Here is a 21,907-nt window from a genome sequence, read left to right as displayed (position 1 = left end):
CCCACAGAGCCCCAGGACAGCAACACAATTAGATGCAACCAAATCATAAGACATCAAAAAGATAATTACTTGACACATTGGAAAGAACTAACCAGAAAACAGAGCAAACTGGAATGCCATTTGGCCCTACTCTACCACTATCTACAATATAAAATCCATGTGTATGTGTGTATAGCGCGTATGTTATCGTGTGTGTACGCATGTGTCTGTGCCTATGTTAGTGTTGCTTCACAGTCCCGCTGTTCCATAAGGTGTATTTTTATCTGTTCTTGCATGAGTTACCTGATGTGGAATAGAGTTCCATGTAGGCATGGCTCTATGTAGTACTGTGCACCTCCCATAGTCGGTTCTGGACTTGGGGACTGTGAAGAGACCTCTTGTGACATGTCTTGTGGGGTATGCATGGGTGTCCAGCCAGCTCGGTACATTCAGCTTGTCAACACCTCTTACAAAAACAAGTAGCGATGAAGTCAATCTCTCCTCCACTTTGAGCCAGGAGAGATTGACATGCATATTATTAAATGTTAACTCTCTGTGTACATCCAAGGGCCAGCCGTGCTGCCCTGTTCTAAACCAATTGCAATTTTCCTAAGTCCCTCTTTGTGGCACCTGACCACACGACTGAACAGTAGTCCAGGTGCGACAAAACTAGGGCCTGTAGGACCTGCCTTGTTGATAGTGCTGTTAAGAAGGTAGAGCAGCACTTTAGTATGGACAGACTTAGCTACTGTTGTATCAATATGTTTTGACAATGACAGTTTACAATCCAGGGTTACTCCAAGCAGTTTAGTCACCTCAACTTGCTCAATTTCCACATTATTCATTACAATATTTAGTTGAGGTATAGGGTTTAGTGAATGATTTGTCCCAAATACAATGCTTTTAGTTTTAGAAATATTTAGGACTTATTTCTTGCCACCCACTCAAACTAACTGCAGCTCTTTGTTAAGTGTTGCAGTCATTTCAGTCGCTGTTGTAGCTGATGTGTATAGTGTTGAGTCATCCGCATACACAGACACACTGGCTTTACTCAAAGCCAGTGGCATGTCATTAGTAAAGATTGAAAAAAGTAAGGGGCCTAGACAGCTGCCCTGGGGAATTCCTGATTCTACCTGGATTATGTTTGAGAGGCTTCCATTAAAGAACACCCTCTGTGTTCTGTTAGACAGGTAACTTTTTATCCACAATATAGCAGGGGGTGTAAAGCCATAACACATACGTTTTCACAACAACAGACTATGATTGATAATGTCAAAAGCCACACTAAAGTCTAACAAAACAGCCCCCACAATCTTTTTATGATACATTTCTCTCAGCCAATCATCAGTCATTTGTGTAAGTGCTGTGCTTGTTGAATGTCCTTCCCTGATCCAAAATTAAGGAAGCCTCTCCGCTATTGAGAGAGGCCTCCGTAGACATTCCTGGCTCTCAAGAGAAGACTGGCTATGTGCCCACAAAATGAGGTGGAAACTGAGCTGCACTTCCTAACCTCCTGCCAAATGTATGACCATATTAGAGACACATATTTCCCTCAGATTACACTGAAAAGGGCAACCAGTGAAGCACAAACATAATTGTAAATACAAATTATACTGAACAAAATTATAAAATCAACATGCAACAATTTCAAATATTTTACTGAGTTACAGTTCATAGAAGGAAATCAGTCAATTGAAATAAATTCATTAGGCCCCACAAAGGCTTTATCACAGACAGAAACACTCCTCAGCACCCCCACCCACCCCAGCACAAGGTGCACCTGTGTAATTATCATGCTGTTTAATCAGCTTCTTGATATGCCACACCTTTGAGGTGGATAAATTATCTTGGAAAATGATAAATGCTCACTAACAGGGATGTAAACAAATTTGTAAACAACATTTTAGAGAAATAAGCTTTTTGTGCATTTGAAACATTTCTGGGATCATTTATATCAGCTAATGAAACATGGGACCAACACCTCACATGTTGCATTTATATTTTTGTTCAGTTTATATTTATCTGTCTATTTACTTCCCCTTTCATACTTCAACTACTTGCACATTGTTACAACACTGTACATAGCCATAATATAACATTTGAAATGTCTATTATTTTTTTTACTTTGTGAGTGCTATGTTTACTGTTAATTTCTGATTGTTTATTTAACTTTTCTTTATTATCTATTCCAGTGTGAGAGAGAGAGCACGAGAGAGAGAGAGCACGAGAGAGAGAGAGCACGAGAGAGAGAGAGCACGAGAGAGAGAGAGTACGAGAGAGAGAGAGAGAGAGAGAGAGAAGAGAGAGAGAGCGAGAGAGCACGAGAGAGAGAGAGCACGAGAGAGAGAGAGAGAGAGAACGAGAGAGAGAGCACGAGAGAGAGAGAGAGCACGAGAGAGAGAGCACGAGAGAGCACGAGAGAGCGAGATCACGAGAGAGCGAGAGCACGAGAGAGAGCACGAGAGAGAGAGCACGAGAGAGAGCGCACGAGAGAGAGCGCACGAGAGAGAGAGAGAGCGAGCACGAGAGAGAGAGCACAAGAGAGAACGAGAGAAAGAGAGCACGAGAGAGCACGAGAGAAAGAGAGAGCACGAGAGAGAACGAGAGAGAGCACGAGAGAGAACGAGAGAGAGAGAGAGCACGAGAGAGAGAGAGAGAGAGAGAGAGAGCACGAGAGAGAGAGAGAACGAGAGAGAGAGAGAGCACGAGAGAGAGAGAGAACGAGAGAGAGAGAGCACGAGAGAGAGAGAGAACGAGAGAGAGAGCACGAGAAGTATACACTTCTGAGTGGTAAGATTGTAAGGTTCGGTGAGTGGTGTGATGATATCTTGAAAACTTTACTGCTGACATGGGCAATGTTTTGGGACCATATCAACAGTTGACTAATGAACAAAGTACTAAATGTTTTTTTTTGTAAAGTGATCCTTTAATGCTCATATAAATTTGTGAGGGCCTCTACAGTCTGAGGGAATGTCAATGTTTGTGTGCTGTGGTCTACAGCTACTCTTCCTTTTAAGGATATTCTCTGGCTTTGAACACTGCCAAGATTTCTCTGAAATAGTGCAAGGCCTCCACACACACACACTTCTGAGTGGAGACTTAATGGAGCTGCAGCATTACATCTCTCAATCAAACAATCTTTAGCAACAAAATGTGCACTTGGCTGTGTTAAAACACCAGATGTTCGCAGAGCTGCCTTCTAAATATACATTATTAGTACAGCCTTTTCAAAGCCTTGTGCTTAACCAAAAACTATTGGGCCTACATCCACGACTGGTTTACAAATGTCTGGTTTTAATGTTCTTTAAAGGTCGCTTGGTTTTCCAGCTCTGGCAATCTGACACAGGGTCAGCCTGCTATGTGTGGCTGGCTACTACACCAGGCTATGTAAAATGGTGTGTGTGAATCCAGCAGCCTGCCCACTCAATTCCCTCTCTGGGCTTGTGTGTTTGCCTGGCCAGCTATGGTTCTCTCCCTCCGTTCAGACGAGTACACCTCCAAACAGACGCAGTAACGCTTCTGCTCCGTAGCATGCAGATTATATTTCTGACAGTACAGAGGCTTGATATAGGCTACATTAAGAGCCTATCAGGCTTCTCCACAGACCTTGAGAAGTTACTAATGTTAACACTCAAAACAACAGGCCAACATGGTTACTGCTCAGAAAAGTAAACAGCGGCAGAGACAGGAAACAGTGTGGGAGGTCAGCTGAACTGAAACTTTCATGTCAAGCTTTCGATCATTCGCATTTGACAGCCAGTGTAGGTGGAGCAGCCTAAACAATGTTCATTTCTCACGCACCTCTCACCAAACAAGACAATCGTCACCAAACAAGACAATCGTCACCAAACAAGACAATCATCTGATAGGAATAATAGAAGTCCTTTGAAAATGGTACAGGATTTGGGTAGGGGACCTAACAGAGACAACCAAATCAGTGTTAGAAACGTCACTGCCAAATGATCAGCAATCATAAAGCAGCCATTGCCTACAGTAGGTGAAGCCCAGTTTGATAAAATAGAGCCAGATTAATTTAGTGGTAGTGGAGAGCCCAGTCCAGCAGCGTGGATCAGGGGGCTTTAGTGTACCTTGGGGGGGTCGTAGAGCTCCAGCTGGAACCTCTCTCCTGCCAGGCCCTCTCTGATCTTCCTCACCAGCAGGCGGCAGCGCTGCCATCGATGCTGTGTGTCCGAGATCGTGTCGTCAACCACCAGGTACTTCAGCTGGCCTTCCTTGCAGCTGCTCGCAGCCTGCGGCCTGCGCTTCACACTCTGCCTACTGCCAAACCTGCTAGTCAGCCGTTCTAGGAAGTGGGTCGCTGTCGACGGGATGGAGGCAGAGGGCGTGGCCTCGGGGGAGGGGTTCCCAGTCAGCGCTGACGATGATAAGGCCGTCACTTCCTCCAGAGCCCCACCCGTTCCCCTGTCCCCCGGCCTGCTGGGCTGCAGGTCCTGAAGGGGCGGCGGGCGCTTCTTAAAGAGACGCCACACGCTTTGCCTGATCTGGCTGACGGAGAAGTGTGTGACTTCAGCAGCAATGGGGAAGGAGGACGAGGTGGGGGTGTACCGTTCAGACGCAGGCCGCCGCTCCGACACAGACACCTCCTCCTGGCTGCGGCTCCGGATGGGAGCTCGAGCTCGTAGCACCGGGTTGGCTGCCGAGCATCGGAGGGGGTTCCCCTGCTCCCGGCTCCCTGTCACGGGCTCCGTCTTTGGGGCCAGCACGCCAGGCCGGCCCGCCTCTCGGTAGTCCAGTGCCCCGGAGAAGGAGGTGATGCGGAGCCGGCCCATCATGGGGGGAGGGGGGAGGGGGGGAGGGGCCGATGCAGGGATCTCTTTGGCCACCTCACTGTGGAAGTGCTGCTGGAACAGCTCACTGAACTGCTTGGAGAAGCTGTCCGGTGGGACGACATCGTGCTCTGGCCGCTCCCTGGCAAAGTTCCAGTAGTGGTTGGCTAGTTCTCGGGCCGCAGCAATGGCATGCAACTCGCAGAACTCCCTCCAGCTACGAGGCGCTGCAACCGAAGCTGTGGTCGTCGCCTGATGATGGATAGTGTTAACATTCATTGCAGTAACCAGCACAGCTGATAATCACTACAAATAAAATGTGTTGAGGGGGTCTGGGGAGGGAAGAGGGGAGATGTATATTATTAATAGTGGCCATTTGAATACATTCACTTACATTTGAGATACAACAATTGATACAGACCAAAGGTCTATTTAATCAAATGTAAAACCTTCTACTTTAACAGACACCAAAGAACAAAGTAGGGGAAAAGTACCATGCACGACACGCGGACATTCGGAGGAGATTTATCTACCATAAATCTCATTTAACCAAATCCAATTTGACTACAGGTTAAGTAACTGCAGCTCCCAATAATGATGTCATATGATTTATTGGGAGATAGGCCTAACACACTACGCCCTTTCATAAAGAAGATTCAGCTCAATCTGAAGATCTACCAAAGAGAGAAAAGGTTTCTGGAGAGAACAAATTACTATAGTAGCCTCAGTCATAAACTATAAAAGTATATGTCCTGAAGAAAATGTGTCTGCTTGCTTGTCTTGAAGTATTTATGGTTGTATCAAAGTAAGTCTATTTACCACTATGGCCATCGAAATGCATTGGACAATGCGAATACTGCTCTTGTAGAAACTGTTCGCCCCCAGCACCTTCGTTATGGTTTTTGTTTTGTTGACTAAATGGAGGTGAGCAGCGTGGTAAAGAAAAATTCTGTACATATTCTGCTGTTCTATCGCGCATGCCATGATGTCTGAGGGGGAAAAACAGTGTTGGTTATTTGCAGTAACTTCTTTGTTGTTGTAATATCCCAAACCGACGTGGCAGTTTCACTTTTTACGTTTACATTATTTATTTATTTGTATCGGTTCAAGCGCTGGAGCTTATGGAAGAAAGCAAACCATATTAACAGTACATGTAAGATTTTTGAGTGTTCTTGCTTTCAGCTAGCACACCAATAAGGGAAAAGTAGCCTACTAGACTACATTGAGAAGACTACTACCTCGTACCCCTGTACATTGGCTCGGTACTGGTACCCTGCGTATATAGCCAAGTTATCATTACTCGGTACTGGTACCCTGCGTATATAGCCAAGTTATCATTACTCAGTACCGGTACCCTGCGTATATAGCCAAGTTATCATTACTCGGTACTGGTACCCTGCGTATATAGCCAAGTTATCATTACTCGGTACTGGTACCCTGCGTATATAGCCAAGTTATAGTCATTGTGTATTTATCCTTTTTCCTCTCTGCATTGTTGGGATGGGCCCGTAAGTAAGTATTTCACTGTTAGTCTACACCTGTTGGTTACAAAGCATGTGACAAATACAATGTGATTTGATGACGCAAATAGGCCCAACTCTGATAAATGTCATTTGTCTTATGAATAATCAAATGTATTTGTCACATGCTTCGTAAACATGTGTAGACTAACAATTATATGCTTCCTTACCAGTAGACCATACTCTGCTGCAAAGTTGGAAAATTGTATGTAATGTGGAAATTATTGTTTAATACACCATGAAAGTACATAACTCCAGCACTGGGTTGTGTTGGTTTCTGAATAATGTGTAGTATTACAGAACCAAAACCGTCATGGTAAGGCTTTAAGAGATCTTCCTTGTTCCCTGTTCTGCTAAGCGCTAGAAACAACACTGATGCTTGTTACTGGGATGCCACATCTCTGATGCTCTCGCTCTTTGTTAGTGAGTGCTGAGGCAAGGAGCAGCATGGTGGGGGTAGAGGGGAGCAATAAAACCTGATTAGATTAAACCCAGATCACTTTTATACGCTTTACACAGGGAAACTGCCACATGAATGGAGCCAATATAGTAATGTGAGAGTGAATGAAGGGCAGATTGAGGAAGTTGGCTTCATCAGCATTTCTCAAATGGATGCTACAACTGGGGACTTCTCCTTATTCAAGAGGAGGGTCTCATGATGAGGCCTAATGTTGTCAATAAACACACTAGGCTGTTCTCTATAGCCTCTTCCTCCCTCGAGATAGAAGACCAACGCTGATGAAACTCAAAATAGATCCAGTGTAGTCTTTATTTTAAGCTGAAAATCAAATGTTCTGAGCTTGATTGTGATATTGTAATAGACCTAACGGTTTTATCCCAAAAAATCACTGTCCACAAAAAAAAAAATTCTAAATAATTGTGGACGTCTACTTCATAATTGCCAAGTGCTTTAAAAAACCAAAAAGGTCACACATGCTGTGCCAATGTTTTTCTCAAATGAGATGACTTACCATTGGATGGAGTGATAAAACCCCACCTTTCTCTTCTCACACACATCTTCAGTGAAATAAGGAAATGAAAGAACCGCTAGAAAGTGACTTAATGGGTCAATGGACTGATACATCCATCTTCCCTAAATGGAGACATTCAATGACCTTTTCAAAGACATCCCTGCACTAGTGTCTGTTTTTCAACATGTCTCTAAACGTCAAAAACCAACACAACCCAGTGCTGGAGTTATGTACTTTCATGGTGTATTAAACAATCATGTCCATACCATTTATCCAACTTTGCCGCAGAGTAGGGTCTACTAAAAGAGGAAGCAGGGTCGACCCGTTCTCAGAAACCACAGAATCAGGGGGAGTGGCCCCAGACCTGCATGGAAAACACAACGTGGTCTCTGGTTATCTCTGGACTGGCATCTATAACCTAAATTTGCCTGAGCACTGCAGCCCTATTTCTGTTTTGGCTCTCTAACAAACCCCATGTTTTTCATATCACGTATGGTGGACAGAGACGTCACAATATGTGTGTCAGAGGCGTTGGCAGCATCCAGAAATATTGCATCACCAACCATCAATGTCCCACTACCATTCCTCTCCGCCCCCAAAGCCCCTGTACGCATGCTCCCGCTGGGACTCCCACCCCTGCCGCTGGCCCCCAGATGGCTGTTTCTATCAGTGTAGCCAGCCCAGCCATGACTCAGCAGCCTCCAGCACGGCAAGACACACTTCCTCTCCTTCTTCACTGTGTGCCTGCCTCGCCCTAGGCGGTCTCTGTCCCCCTGTATTCCTTTCGGGCTCAGCCGTGTGCCCAGTGACACTGCCCTAACCCTCCAGTGACACTGCCCTAACCCTCCAGTGACACTGCCCTAACCCTCCAGTGACACTGCCCTAACCCTCCAGTGACACTGCCCTAACCCTCCAGTGTCACTGCCCTAACCCCCCCCCAAGCAGGGAACCAAGAGACGTGGATATGTAAAAGCCTCATGTGCTTTGGCCTGGCTCTCGGAGGGAGGGAGGGAGGGAGGGAACCCAGGTGGCAGACTCACTGAGACAAAAGAAAGCTCTAGCGACCAGTGCCACTAAGGCAGCAATCTCAGGAACAGGAAACCCTGCCCTGGCCTGGCAACCATCTCCAACACAAACTGTACCCTACAGTACCCTGGCCTGGAAACTGTGGGAGCTCCCATTCAGTTCACTACCCTGAGCCAGAGAGGAAGCTGAAACACAGAGCGGGTCTGTCAGCTGGCAGTCATACAGCAACGAGACGGGTCTGTCAGCTGGCAGTTATACAGCCATGAGACGGGTCTGTCAGCTGGCAGTTATACAGCCACGAGACGGGTCTGTCAGCTGGCAGTTATACAGCCACGAGACGGGTCTGTCAGCTGGCAGTTATACAGCCACGAGACGGGTCTGTCAGCTGGCGGTTATACAGCCACGAGACGGGTCTGTCAGCTGGCGGTTATACAGCCACGAGACGGGTCTGTCAGCTGGCAGTTATACAGCCACGAGACGGGTCTGTCAGCTGGCGGTTATACAGCCACGAGACGGGTCTGTCAGCTGGCAGTTATACAGTCACGAGACGGGTCTGTCAGCTGGCGGTTATACAGCAACGGGAGCATATTGGTGTAGGATGGGATGTGTAGGCTTAGGCTGTGTTCTGTTTTGTCCATGTGCAATAATAAATATATAATGAAAAAGCCTTTGTCCCCAGTTCTTCCAACAGGCTTACTCACAACAATACAAGCTCCACACAACACAATGTAGCTATTCTTATGACGCACTGAGATAACGCAAACAACTCAACATTTCCTGGATTTTTTAAATAGAGAATGAAGCAGCGAATGCCAAGCCAAATGCACGGAACAAGTAAAGATTTGCCCTGTGTCAGACAGTGAGGGTTGAGAGAAGGAACTGACGAAATGAATAGTTTACAGTACAGAAAAACAATAACTAGAAAAAGGACATTTCCTAAAGAAAATGTGTGCGCTTGCTTGTCTTGAAGTATTTATGGTTGTGAAAGTTGTTTTGGTAGCTTGTACTGTTATGGCGCTTAAGGTGCCAGCAATATGGCAAAAAGAAAAGGTGTGGCGAATAACAATAATGTAATAACACACTAATAAAAACATATGCAATAAAAGAAAGGAAATAATCTGCTCTACAGTCCAAAAGCAAATGTGTCATGCTTCAGGTAGCACGAGCACATCTAGTAGCTTAATGCAAAGGTTTTAATCTGGGAATGCAGAAGCAAATCTTGTGTGCGCTAGCTAGCTACTTTGTTTACTTTTATTGGCGGAAGTGGAAAAATCGGAACTAGTGAAAACACAGCAGATGTGAAAACACAGCAGATTTAGCCCCTCCCTACTACAGAACCATCTGGCCCAAGCAGCTACTTTCCAGTTCAATTCTCCACCTCCACTTCAAGCATCTCTTTATTCATCATAAAAACCCAACGTGCCATTTCTCTAGAGAAACCAAAATCATTCACGAGAGAAATCAAGTAAGAACTATATGGGACGCTAGGCTGAAGGGAGTTGTAGTTTTCAAATATTCAACCTAGTTCAGCGCAGAAACGTGATAATTAACTACAATGACCATAATGCATTACACCTCTTCTTTCCGGCTCGGACAGAGATGGATACACTTTTGCGCCTGCTACGTAGATACACACAGAACGCACGCAGCCCGCAAACCGCATGAGAGAGGAAAGTACACAACGACGAGAGGGACAGAGACAGTTCGTGAAAGTATGCCTTATCTACTTTGAAAAACTAGTAAAATGATTGTCAGACAGCTCTGCAGCATACTTAGGTAGGCTAGCTAAATAGGATGACTAAAGACAGTACAGTGCGGGGAGAACAGAGAGATAATGTTGTCTGGCTGGCTGACTGACTGCTACTGCCTGTGCAGAGATTAAATGATGACTTTGAAGGAATGAAAAACTAAGTCATCAAATAAAATTAAGGAAAATACACAACTGAAATATTGTATTATTTCATAGTAATTTCCTATTTTTCTATTGATGTCTACCCAATGTGAACCTGACAGTCGATGGAATATTTGTTTTGGCAATTGAATGTTCATTATTTTTGGCTTTGGAATTTCCATTAAAAAGCTATTAAAAATAATTTGAATGTAATTATTTCATAATGCATTTAATGTTTTTAAAAAGGTATCAAAAACCGTGATTATCTTTTAATAATCAAAATGAGGGGAGCATGAAAGAGGACACCTCCCACACCTCATCAAAGACACGCCCTGGGGCATGGATGGATGGAGACCATTGGAGTGGACTCAGCCCTGGGGCATGGATGGATGGAGAACATTGGAGTGGACTCAGCCCTGGGGCATGGATGGATGGAGACCATTGGAGTGGACTCAGCCCTGGGGCATGGATGGATGGAGACCATTGGAGTGGACTCAGCCCTGGGGCATGGATGGATGGAGACCATTGGAGTGGACTCAGCCCTGGGGCATGGATGGATGGAGACCATTGGAGTGGACTCAGCCCTGGGGCATGGATGGATGGAGACCATTGGAGTGGACTCAGCCCTGGGGCATGGATGGATGGAGACCATTGGAGTGGACTCAGCCCTGGGGCATGGATGGATGGAGACCATTGAAGTGGACTCAGCCCTGGGGCATGGATGGATGGAGACCATTGAAGTGGACTCAGCCCTGGGGCATGGATGGATGGAGACCATTGGAGTGGACTCAGCCCTGCCAGACAAACAAGTTACTCCACTCCTCATGCAAATTAAATCAGTCACTCACCAAGTAAGCTACATGGTCATATGCCAAGAAATAGGCCAAGAGCCAACTCTTATCAGAACTCAAACAGAGTAGTCAGCATACGTCAAACAACGGGTTCCCCATCCATCTGTCAGGCTACTGGTCCAAGGAACCACTATCTGCAAGAGCCGTAACATGGGGACAGGTGAAAATTAAAAGTGCTCAACTCAATAACAATGTATTCATTGCTGTGTGCAAAACGACCTCTGTCTGTGCTCTGTGAAGAGTGGGTCAAGTGAGCTCCACGTTCTCACCATGAACCAGCCTGAGCACTTTGTGAATAAGAGGCATCTGTTTTCATAGAGTCACTTACAGCAAATGATTGAGGTGTGAATCATGTACCGGCTCACCCCGGTCCCCGGCTTTGACTCTCACTCAGGGCCGTGCTCAGACCTTTTGGGGGTGGCATGTTCTCAAACTAAAAAGAGGACACCCCCCAAAAAAAGAGTCCTGAGCCGCGGTCACAGACTAGTTGAGCAATTCTTACAAGATGAGGGAAAAGCAGTAATCTGATGAGTAAAGTATTTTGCAAAACTATTTTGAACTGGAGTAAATGCTGCACTTACTAACAATGACCGACAATTCCAGTCAAAATAGAAAATGGTCAGAAATACTGTTGCCCAACTCCATTTGTTGCCACCATCATGTATCCCAGTGGTTTTCAAACGTTTTGACTCACGACCCCCAAAAAGGAATGGTACAAAACTTGCGACCCCCGGGCACGCACGTATGCACACGCAAAAATGCGCGAACATTCGCTGTGCAAATGTAGCCTGTTATTACAGCTATAAACGGTGATGCATTTACAAAATGCAAGCTAGGCTACAGAAATAAAACTGTTTTACACCTGCATTTGGAGTTGAAAGTCATTCATGTTAGCAACCAATATCAACTAGGGATACAGTGCCTTCTGAAAGTATTCATACCCCTTCACTTCTTACACATTTGGTTGTGTTACAGCCTGAATTCAAAATGGATTTAAATAATAATAATCTCACCCATCTACACATAACACCCCATAATGACAACGTGAAAACATGTTTGCAGAAATGTTTGCAAATGTATTGAAATACAGAAATATCTAATTTACGTAAGTATTCACACCCCTGAGTCAATACATGTTAGAATCACCTTTGGCAGCGATTACAACTCTGAGTCTTTCTGGATGAGTCTCTAAATGCTTTGTACACCTGGATTGTACAATACAATGAGAACACCTTCCTAATTTTGAGTTGCATCCCCCCCAATCTTTTGTCTTGCACATTCACCCACACAATCCACGTCTCAATTGTCTCAAGGCTTAAAAATCCTTCTTTAACCTGTCTCCTCCCCTTCATCTACACTGATTGAAGTAGATTTAACAAGTGACATCAATAAGGGATCCTAGCTTTCACCTGGTCAGCCTAAGTCATGAGAAGAGCATAGGCTCTTAATGTTTTGTACACAGTGTATTTGCACATTATTCTTTTTAAAATTCTTCGAGCTCTGTCAAGTTGGTTGTTGATCATTGCGAGACAGCCATTTTCAAGTCTTGCCATAGATTTTCAAGCCGATTTAAGTAACTAGGCCACTCAGGAGAATTCAATGTCATCTTGGTAAGCAACTGGTAAGCAAAGTATATTTGGCCTTGTGTTTTAGGTTATTGTCCAGCTGAATGGTTAATTTGACTCACTGTGTCTGTTGGATTGGACCAGGTTTTCCTCTAGGATTTTGCCTGTGCTTACCTCTATTCTGTTTCTTTTTATCCTAAACAACTCCTTAGTCCTTGCCGATGACAAGCATACCTATAACATGATGCAGCCACCACCATGCTTGAAAATATGAAGAGTGGTACTCAGTGATGTGTTCTGTTGGATTTGCCCCAAACATAAGGCTTTTGTATTCAGGAAATAGAGCTAATTTCTTTCCCACATTTTTTGCAGTTTTACTTTAGTGCCTAATTGCAAATAGGATGCATGTTTTGGAATATTTTTTTCATTCTGTAGAGGTTTCCTTCTTTTCACTCTGTAATGTAGGTTAGTATTGTGGTGTAACTACAAAGACTGCTTTTTTATTTTTACCCATCTACCAACAGGTGCCCTTATTTGTGAAGCATTGGAAAACCTCTCGTCTTTGTGGTTGAAATTCACTGCTCGACTGAGGGACCTTACAGATAATTGTATGTGTGGGGTACAGAGATGATGTAGTCATTCAAAAATCATGGTAAACATTATTAATGAACACAGAGTGATTCCATGGAACTTATGTGACTTGTTTAAGCAAATTTTTACTCCTGAACTTATTTAGGCTTGCCATAACAAAGGGGTTGAATACTTATTGACTCAAGACATTTTAGTGTTTCAATTTGTAAAAATATCTACAAACATAATTCCACTTTGACATTATGGGGCATTGTGTGTAGGCCAGTGACAAAAAATAAATACATCTTAATTTAATCCATTTTAAATGCAGGCTGTAACACAAGAAAATGTGGAAAAAGTCAAGGGTTGTGAATACTTTCTGAAGGCACTGTACGTCGTGTAATTTCTCTGGAGTCCAAAGGTTGCGGGATCATATGGAAAGCACGTTCTGTCTGCACTGCACCATGTCTATGGAGGGCAGCCAGCCGGGTAGTCCTGTTCTTCCTCACAAATATCATCCCATAATATTGAAGGCAGTGCGATGTTCCGGCTGCTTATCTATAGCCAGTAGCCACCCAAACTACGCCTATTAGAAAATGTAAACATGATCAATCAAATCGCCAGGTAGCGTATTGTTCTGGCTAAAATGAGTCAGTAGTAGATTGCTAAACTGTATTTTACATGGATGACAAATGTAGGCCTACTTGGTTTTTGGCAGGCAAAATTGGAGGAAATGAAACAAGTTCTTTCTTGTTACTAATCTGGATATGCGCGCCCGCCTTTGCGCACCAATGCTGGTCATTGGTCAACAATCAAGACTCGCAGCTTTTTGGTTCTGAAGCATAGATGAGAATTTAACGGCGATTTGCGGGCAGTGGGTTGAACAACAATGACAAAGAATGTATTTGAAAAATATATCATTTTGGGGGAAATTATACCACCACCGAAAAGGGCACTTTGGAGACTGGAAGGGCAAAGGGGCAGGTAGAGCCCTATCTGTGCACGTGCTTTCTCTCACTCCCCCTCACTGTCTGAGCTGTTTTTGAGGGTTCCTACTTCCGCTTCTCCACTCAACTGACTGTAGGCTGCTGACTCGTCTTCCTACCCCCTCACTACACACACACAATCTTTCAAGGATTCTGTCTTTAATCAATTTAAGTTTCTCATATTTTAAAAGCATGAACCCCCAAGCTCATTCACAACGAGTAGAGCCCCAACGCTCAAGTGAACCACGACTGCACTGCATGTAGCCTACACTGCCTACTTATAGGCCTACAATCAACATCCACTTACAAAAACAAACATTACTGTTTCCATAGAGACACAAAGACCCCCCCCCACCTCAACACATGGGTTCCTACACAGCACACACACACATCATAGTCTTCTCTCCTGCTATGCATGTGTACAGTAGTACATGCATGGTTCACATTCTCTAAGAGGGATATTAGACTTGGAGCCTCCTCTTATTGAGGCCTCAAGACACCACAAAGCAACCCTCCCTAGCTGTCTGTCAGTGAGGCCTCAAGACACCACAAAGCAACCCTCCCTAGCTGTCTGTCAGTGAGGCCTCAAGACTCCACAAAGCAACCCTCCCTAGCTGTCTGTCAGTGAGGCCTCAAGACTCCACAAAGCAACCCTCCCTAGCTGTCTGTCAGTGAGGCCTCATGACTCCACAAAGCAACCCTCCCTAGCTGTCTGTCAGTGAGGCCTCAAGACACCACAAAGCAACCCTCCCTAGCTGTCTGTCAGTGAGGCCTCAAGACTCCACAAAGCAACCCTCCCTAGCTGTCTGTCAGTGAGGCCTCAAGACTCCACAAAGCAACCCTCCCTAGCTGTCTGTCAGTGAGGCCTCAAGACTCCACAAAGCAACCCTCCCTAGCTGTCTGTCAGTGAGGCCTCAAGACTCCACAAAGCAACCCTCCCTAGCTGTCTGTCAGTGAGGCCTCAAGACTCCACAAAGCAACCCTCCCTAGCTGTCTGTCAGTGAGGCCTCAAGACTCCACAAAGCAACCCTCCCTAGCTGTCTGTCAGTGAGGCCTCATGACTCCACAAAGCAACCCTCCCTAGCTGTCTGTCAGTGAGCAGCACTCATCTCAAACACGCAGGGCTGGAGAGAGGGCTTGCATATCACCAACTCGCATCATAACACACTGTTCCCCTGTGGGAGGGGTCCAAACTTACTGTGAGGGTGTGGGGTTCTGCTTCTCTCTCTCTATGTCTCTTAACATTTGTTTCATGACCTTCAAGTTCCAGGAAGCAACATAAGGCTGTCCTTCTACCTCGAAGGAATGCTTACATTTAAACTAGCAATTGAGAACTGACTTAGGCCCTAATAAGTGTCAGCAAAGCATCTGAGGGGCCGGTCACTGGGGTCAGCAACGTCCTCGGCAGCGGCGCCTCTAGGCTGAGAAACACTGCTCTACATTTACATGACTATAGGGCTGGTGAGGGTCAGAGCTCTTGCACCAGTGAAATCTATGGAATTCTTGGAAACACTTAACGGAGCGGAAAGCATAGTTGGTGATAACATCTCTTAAAAAAAACAATGCTCTTAAAGTTTCAGAGTCGGCAAGGGCTTGAGATGTGAAAAGCACAAGGAATAGACAAGCCTACATGTAGGCCTGCAAGAAACAACCGTCTAATATCATGCAACTAGAACACATCCAAACCTGCACGCGTGGCAGGTTTAGAACATAGAGAAGGGAACATAGTGATGCAGTTCATTTTGCCCTTCAAGAGACTTTAAAGAAGTCCTTTCATCACTTCATCTCACCAGATGCACACCTCTACTTTGAAGAGAAAAACCTAGGATTTGTTTTGTGTATAAAACCTGTGTTCAGGCAGACGAGCACGCTCCGACACACACACACACCTCTTAGGCCTATAGCTTCGCTGAGATAATTACTGTTTTGATTTAAGTCTATAACAAAGGGATTGTGCAACTGCGCCAGCTTCCCCACTTGTTCCTCTATTCTGCATCCTGTAATCATGTGTACGACTGATGTTGCCATGTGAGTCACCCACAACAGAGCTCATCAGAACGCCATTTATTCTGCCGATTGAGCTTGTGTACACATTTCAAACATAGGCTATAGCAGAAAACTATTAGCCTATAAGCTCAGTAGTTTTAGGAATAGGTAAGAACAAAAATATTCCCAAACAAGTTTTTGTGAGCTGGTACCAAAATCCACAAATATGGACAAACTGTCAATGATGGTGACATAATTAAACGTTTTGCTACATTTTGCAAAGGTAGGCCTACGTATTGGTGTCACGTTCTCCTAAAACGGTGCACACCGCTCTTCAACTTTCTAGGCCTATTTGGTAAGTGTAGCATAGCCTGGAATATCGCTCAGAGTTTTACAAATTTGTTGTCGGAGTCATCTGAATTTGTCGGAATTGTCAGAATCCTTGGCCTTATGCAAAACGAATTTGAATGAATTCGTCAAGGATTGGATTAGTTTCAACCAATCTGAAGACCAAATATTTGTTGGTGCTGTTTGTGCCATCATTCTGTTACCAAACGTTGTATCTGCACTGTTCTTCGAGTAAATGTGTTTCTGTAAACATTTTCACTGGAAATTGTTAAAAGTAGTCCTTTTGCATACATTTTACATTTTAGCCATTTAGCAGACGCTCTTATCCAGAGCGACTTACATTTAGTGAGTGCATACATTTTTCATACTGGCCCCTCGTGGGAAACGAACCCACAACCCTGGCGTTGCAAGCGCCATGCTCTACCAACTGAGCTACAGGGGACCTAGAGTTGTATGGTTTGTTTAACTTTGCAATTATTGTTTTTTGTTTGCCATATATTTTAAAAGGGACAAATCTGAGTCTCAGCATCACTCTTAAAAAGGAATTGCCCTAATCCAAAGTGTAGCATTTTGGGGATTCCAGGCTAAGGATGGGTTTACACTCCACCAAGCATTATCCTTAGTAAACATCACAGACACTTGCATAATTACAAATTCTGCCATGCATCAAAATCTCTGTGCGGAGCCCTCCATGCAGTGTGCGGTGCAGTCAAAAGTGGTTTGCGGAGACTCTACGGAGTAGGCTACTTCTAGTGAAGTGCAAATCCAGCCTTAGCTCGCCCATAGTTTTTTGGGAGGACGCTGATAGCCAATGTAAGCCGGTCCATGGGATATTCAGTTTGGATTCCAAGCTCTCTGATCTTTGTGTGACCCCAAGCAGCAAGTGACATATTTTAAGAAATGGTGAAACGTGTGCAGTAGCACAGTAAACAACCACCCTCTGAGAAACCAAAGGACAAGTATAGGCTACTTTGTGCTGACAACTGCTCTATCCTCAGTAGACTATAGAGTTGCATAATGTTGCAAAAAGCTATGGGGGGCCCACATTCAGCAAGGCAACATTTTGTAGAGCGTTCAGATATGTACTAGAACACATGCATGCATGTCTGAAAAGTAAAAATCATGCCAGCTTTATAATTCCATGTCTATCTGCAATGTTCACTACGTTCAAACCATTTGAATGCAAACTAGGTGTTCAAAACACCACCGATTCCATATACTGAAAGATTTACTACATTTTTGAACTTAGCCCAAGGTCATTCAGTAGGCAAACGTTGCAGATATACAGTTGAAGTCGGAAGTTTACATACACCTTAGCCAAATACAATTCCTGACATTTAATCCTACTAAAAATTCCCTGTCTTAGGTCAGTTCGGATCACCACTTTATTTTAAGAAAGTGAAATGTCCGAATAATAGTAGAGAGAGAATTATTTATTTCAGCTTTTATTTATTTAATCACATTCCCAGTGGGTCAGAAGTTTACAAACACTCAATTAGTATTTGGTAGCATTGCCTTTAAATTGTTTAACTTGGGTCAAATGTTGTTTCGGGTAGCCTTCCACAAGCTTCCCACAATAAGTTGGGTGAATTTTGGCCCATTCCTCCTGACAGAGCTGGTGTAACTGAGTCAGGTTTGTAGGCCTCCTTGCTCGCACATGCTTTTTCAGTTCTGCCCACACATTTTCTATGGGATTGAGGTCAGGGATTTGTGATGGCCACTCCAATACATTGATGTCGTTGTCCTTAAGCCATTTTGCCACAACTTTGGAAGTATGCTTGGGGTCATTGTCCATTTGGAAGACCCATTTGCGACCATGCTTTAACTTCCTGACTGATGTCTTGAGATGTTGCTTCAATATATCCACATAATTTTCCTTCCTCATGATGCCATCTATTTTGTGAAGTGCACCAGTCCCTCCTGCAGCAAAGCACACCCACAGAATCATGCTGCCACCCCCTTGCTTCACGGTTGGTATGGTGTTCTTCGGCTTGCAAGCAGCCCCCTTTTTCCTCCAAACATAACGATGGTCATTATGGCCAAACAGTTCTATTTTTGTTTCATCAGACCAGAGGACATTTCTCCAAAAAGTACGATCTTTGTCCCATCTGCAGTTGCAAAACGTAGTCTGGCTTTTTTATGGCGGTTTTGGAGCAGTGGCTTCTTCCTTGCTGAGCGGCCTTTCAGGTTGTGTCGATATAGGACTAGTTTTACTGTGGATATAGATACTTTTGTACCTGTTTCCTCCAGCATCTTCACAAGGTCCTTTGCTGTTGTTCTGGGATTGATTTGCACTTTTCGCACCAAAGTACGTTCATCTCTAGGAGACAGAACGCGTCTCCTTCCTGAGCGGTATGACAGCTGCGTGGTACCATGGTGTTTATACTTGCGTACTATTGTTTGTACAGATGAACGTGGTACCTTCATACATTTGGACATTTCTCCCAAGGATGAACCAGACTTGTGGAGGTATACAAAAAAAAAATTCTGAGGTCTTGGCTGATTTCTTTTGATTTTCCCATGATGTCAAGCAAAGAGGCACTGAGTTTGAAGGTAGGCCTTGAAATACATCCACATGTACACCTCCAATTGACTCAAATGATGTCAATTAGCCTATCAGAAGCTTCTAAAGCCATGACATCCTTTTCTGGAATTTTCCAAGCTGTTTAAAAGGCACAGTCAACTTAATGTATGTAAACTTCTGACCCACTGGAATTGTGATACAGTGAATTATAAGTGAAATAATCTGTCTGTAAACAATTGTTGGAAAAATGACTTGTGTCATTCACAAGGTAGATGTCCAAACCAACTTGCCAAAACTATAGTTTGTTAACAATAAATTTGTGGAGTGGTTGAAAAACGAGTTTTAATGACTCCAACCTAAGTGTATGTAAACTTCCGACTTCAGCTGTACATTATTCCTTATTCAACATGTCAGAGAGGCATGTTAGTTCTACATAACACTATATGAACGTTACACAACGTTACCTTGCTGAATGTGTGGTGTGTTTGGTAGTGTGTGACAGTAAAAATAGTCATACATAACCATTCAGCAAGTTTAGCAGTTTTAACTAAATCCCGTTTGTGGTCTGACTTGGTTGTCTTTCTCAGAATAACGTTTTGCAAGAAACTACCTAAGGCAGTGGCAAGCCAGTAGTCACGTCAGGGATGGAGATGACGGCCCTTTAAATTTTATCCAGAAATGTACACATTTCTACAGTGGATAGTTATTAACAACTAAACACAATTGGAGTTCATGATAAAACTTCACCGAAATTAGCTACTATGTGTGGACAATTAATTGCAAGCAAGCTAGCTGATCTTTAACGACACTTATTCCAACGATTGGCGCTCTGTTTTGAGTACTTCGGAAACAAGACCAAATTTGACACAAGGCTCTTGACAATAGGCTATACTCACGTTCTCTGTTATCTTGGATGGGCACCCGTTGCACGACGACATTCCAAAAACGTGGACGTAGCATAACCCATATGCGTTGTGAAACATTTATAATAACTAAAACAAACTTCGGTACATAATACATATATACTTAGAATGTACCTGCAAGCCCGAAAACCCGTTGCTTTCTCTCTCATGTTGAATGCGTTTCCAGGAACGAAACTGACTGGTGTGAAGCCAGCAGCATTAGCGAGATCGTTTTCATCAGTTCCGGGTGACGTTTTAGAAAAACATTCACAATAAAAGTCCAGAAATAAAGCAAAGAAAAAAGTACGAACATGACAGCAGTGAAATCAAATTAATGATGACGTCAGAGGTCTTAACGATGAATTAAAGACACATTTCGGACAATATTATGAATTGTTAGATACTACTGCACTGTTGGAGCTAGGAACACAAGCATTTCGCTACAGCAGCAATATCTTCAGCTAAATATGTGTACGTGACCAATTCAATTTGATTTGATTTGATTGCAGGAAATGATGACTGACAGTGTTATGTAGCCTAAGTAAAATAATTATTTTACTATTGCATAATCAATATCTAACCTCAAAGAGAATCAAAATTATGTCTGTGTCAAGCCCATGGAAAAATTCAGGGCTGGATAATCTGGGGAAGACTTTGCAGTTTTAAAGCCAATTTCCTACAATTCTACACATTTTGCCATGGCCATGTCATTCACATGCTATCTGAGTGACTAAAACATTAGGACAAAATCAATGGGGGCCCCCTGGAGGTCAGGGACCCTGGGCACGCGGTCCTGCAGAAAACTCATAGCATGGCATAGGTTCGTTGATAGGGTATCACATTTCTAAACAAAACCTCTACCATCGACCTAAGGCACAGACATCTGAATTCAATAATATTCATGGATAGTCATGGCTCATCCTATATAACTACTGTTGTACACACCTTTTCTCTTCATATACTGTCCATACTGTCTATACACACCATTATATACTGTTTACATTCTGGACTCTGACATTGCTCGTTCTGATATTTCTTAATTTCTTTCTTTTGACTTTTTGGATTATGTGTGTACTATTGTTTTGTATTGCTAGGTATTACTGCACTGTTGGAGCTAGAAACACAAGCATTTCACTGCACCTGTGATAACGGTGGTCCTCTGTAGCTCAGCTGGTAGAGCACGGCGCTTGTAACGCCAGGGTAGTGGGTTCGATCCCCGGGACCACCCATACACAAAAATGTATGCACGCATGACTGTAAGTTGCTTTGGATAAAAGATAAAAGTGTCTGCTAAATGGCATATTATTATTATAACAACTGAAAATCTGTGTACGTGACCAATCAACTTTGATTTGATTTTGATTTTATTCCTACATACGTTTTCGAAAGTTTTTAAAATCCTGCAGAACAAGCTAAACCTGCACATCCTCCAAAACGATTACCAATTGTTGGTTTTGAATGAACTTTTCGTGTATATATTATAATGTTAAATGAGAATCTAACATAAAATACTCCAATACTAAGGCTTTTGTATTATTGTATGGCCTTCATTCGCGGGACTTATATTTTGAAAGGATCTCGCAGAGATCGCAGCATGCTTGTTGCCAGCTGCTGTTGGTTGGCTTTGCTGGCCTCACACAGATGAAACTCTACGCGGAAAAAAGTTTTGACCTCATCATTTCCGCTGTCAAAGTTGCCGCGGTCGAGTGCATGTTGATGTTTCACATCAAGTAGACGATAGCCTATGCATTTAATATAACTTTCATTATTAAAGGAGCTGATAAAACGCTGAGTTTATTTTGTATTTATATATTGGGGAAACAGAACAAGTGAGATGTACAAGAATAAAGTTACAAAAGTTATTCAATGCTGTATGATAAGCAGTTATTTGAATTCATATTAAGACTACAGTGTTAGACTAGTGTTAAAAAAATCAGAAACACCTTTATTCATCAACCATTTACTTGGTGATATGGTGCTGCTAGTGATAGACAACATTTA

At 43.6% G+C, this 21,907-nt stretch overlaps 1 protein-coding gene across 2 annotated transcripts in view; it reads right to left on the bottom strand.

The window, feature by feature from the left end:
* The window catches only part of sh2b3 (SH2B adaptor protein 3), a 63,024-nt gene extending 42,909 nt beyond the window's left edge, over positions 1–20,115 (bottom strand). The window contains exons 1-2 of one of the 2 annotated variants that reach the window (XM_041900268.2): positions 20,042–20,115; positions 4,068–5,098 (exon numbers count right to left, since the gene is read on the bottom strand). In XM_041900268.2, the coding sequence (XP_041756202.2) occupies positions 4,068–5,045 (978 nt within the window). In that variant the 5' untranslated portion in view covers positions 5,046–5,098; positions 20,042–20,115. Of the gene's footprint in view, positions 1–4,067; positions 5,099–19,900 lie in introns of both variants that reach the window. The other variant, XM_041900267.2, reaches the window with a different exon arrangement.
* Between the last annotated feature and the right edge of the window lie 1,792 nt (positions 20,116–21,907).

This window comes from Coregonus clupeaformis, chromosome 16 (genome assembly GCF_020615455.1).
Source record: "Coregonus clupeaformis isolate EN_2021a chromosome 16, ASM2061545v1, whole genome shotgun sequence".
NCBI classification, from domain to species: domain Eukaryota; kingdom Metazoa; phylum Chordata; class Actinopteri; order Salmoniformes; family Salmonidae; genus Coregonus; species Coregonus clupeaformis.
The sequence above is the reverse complement of the archived record's forward strand: the minus strand, read 5'-3'. Positions and strand labels throughout refer to the sequence as shown.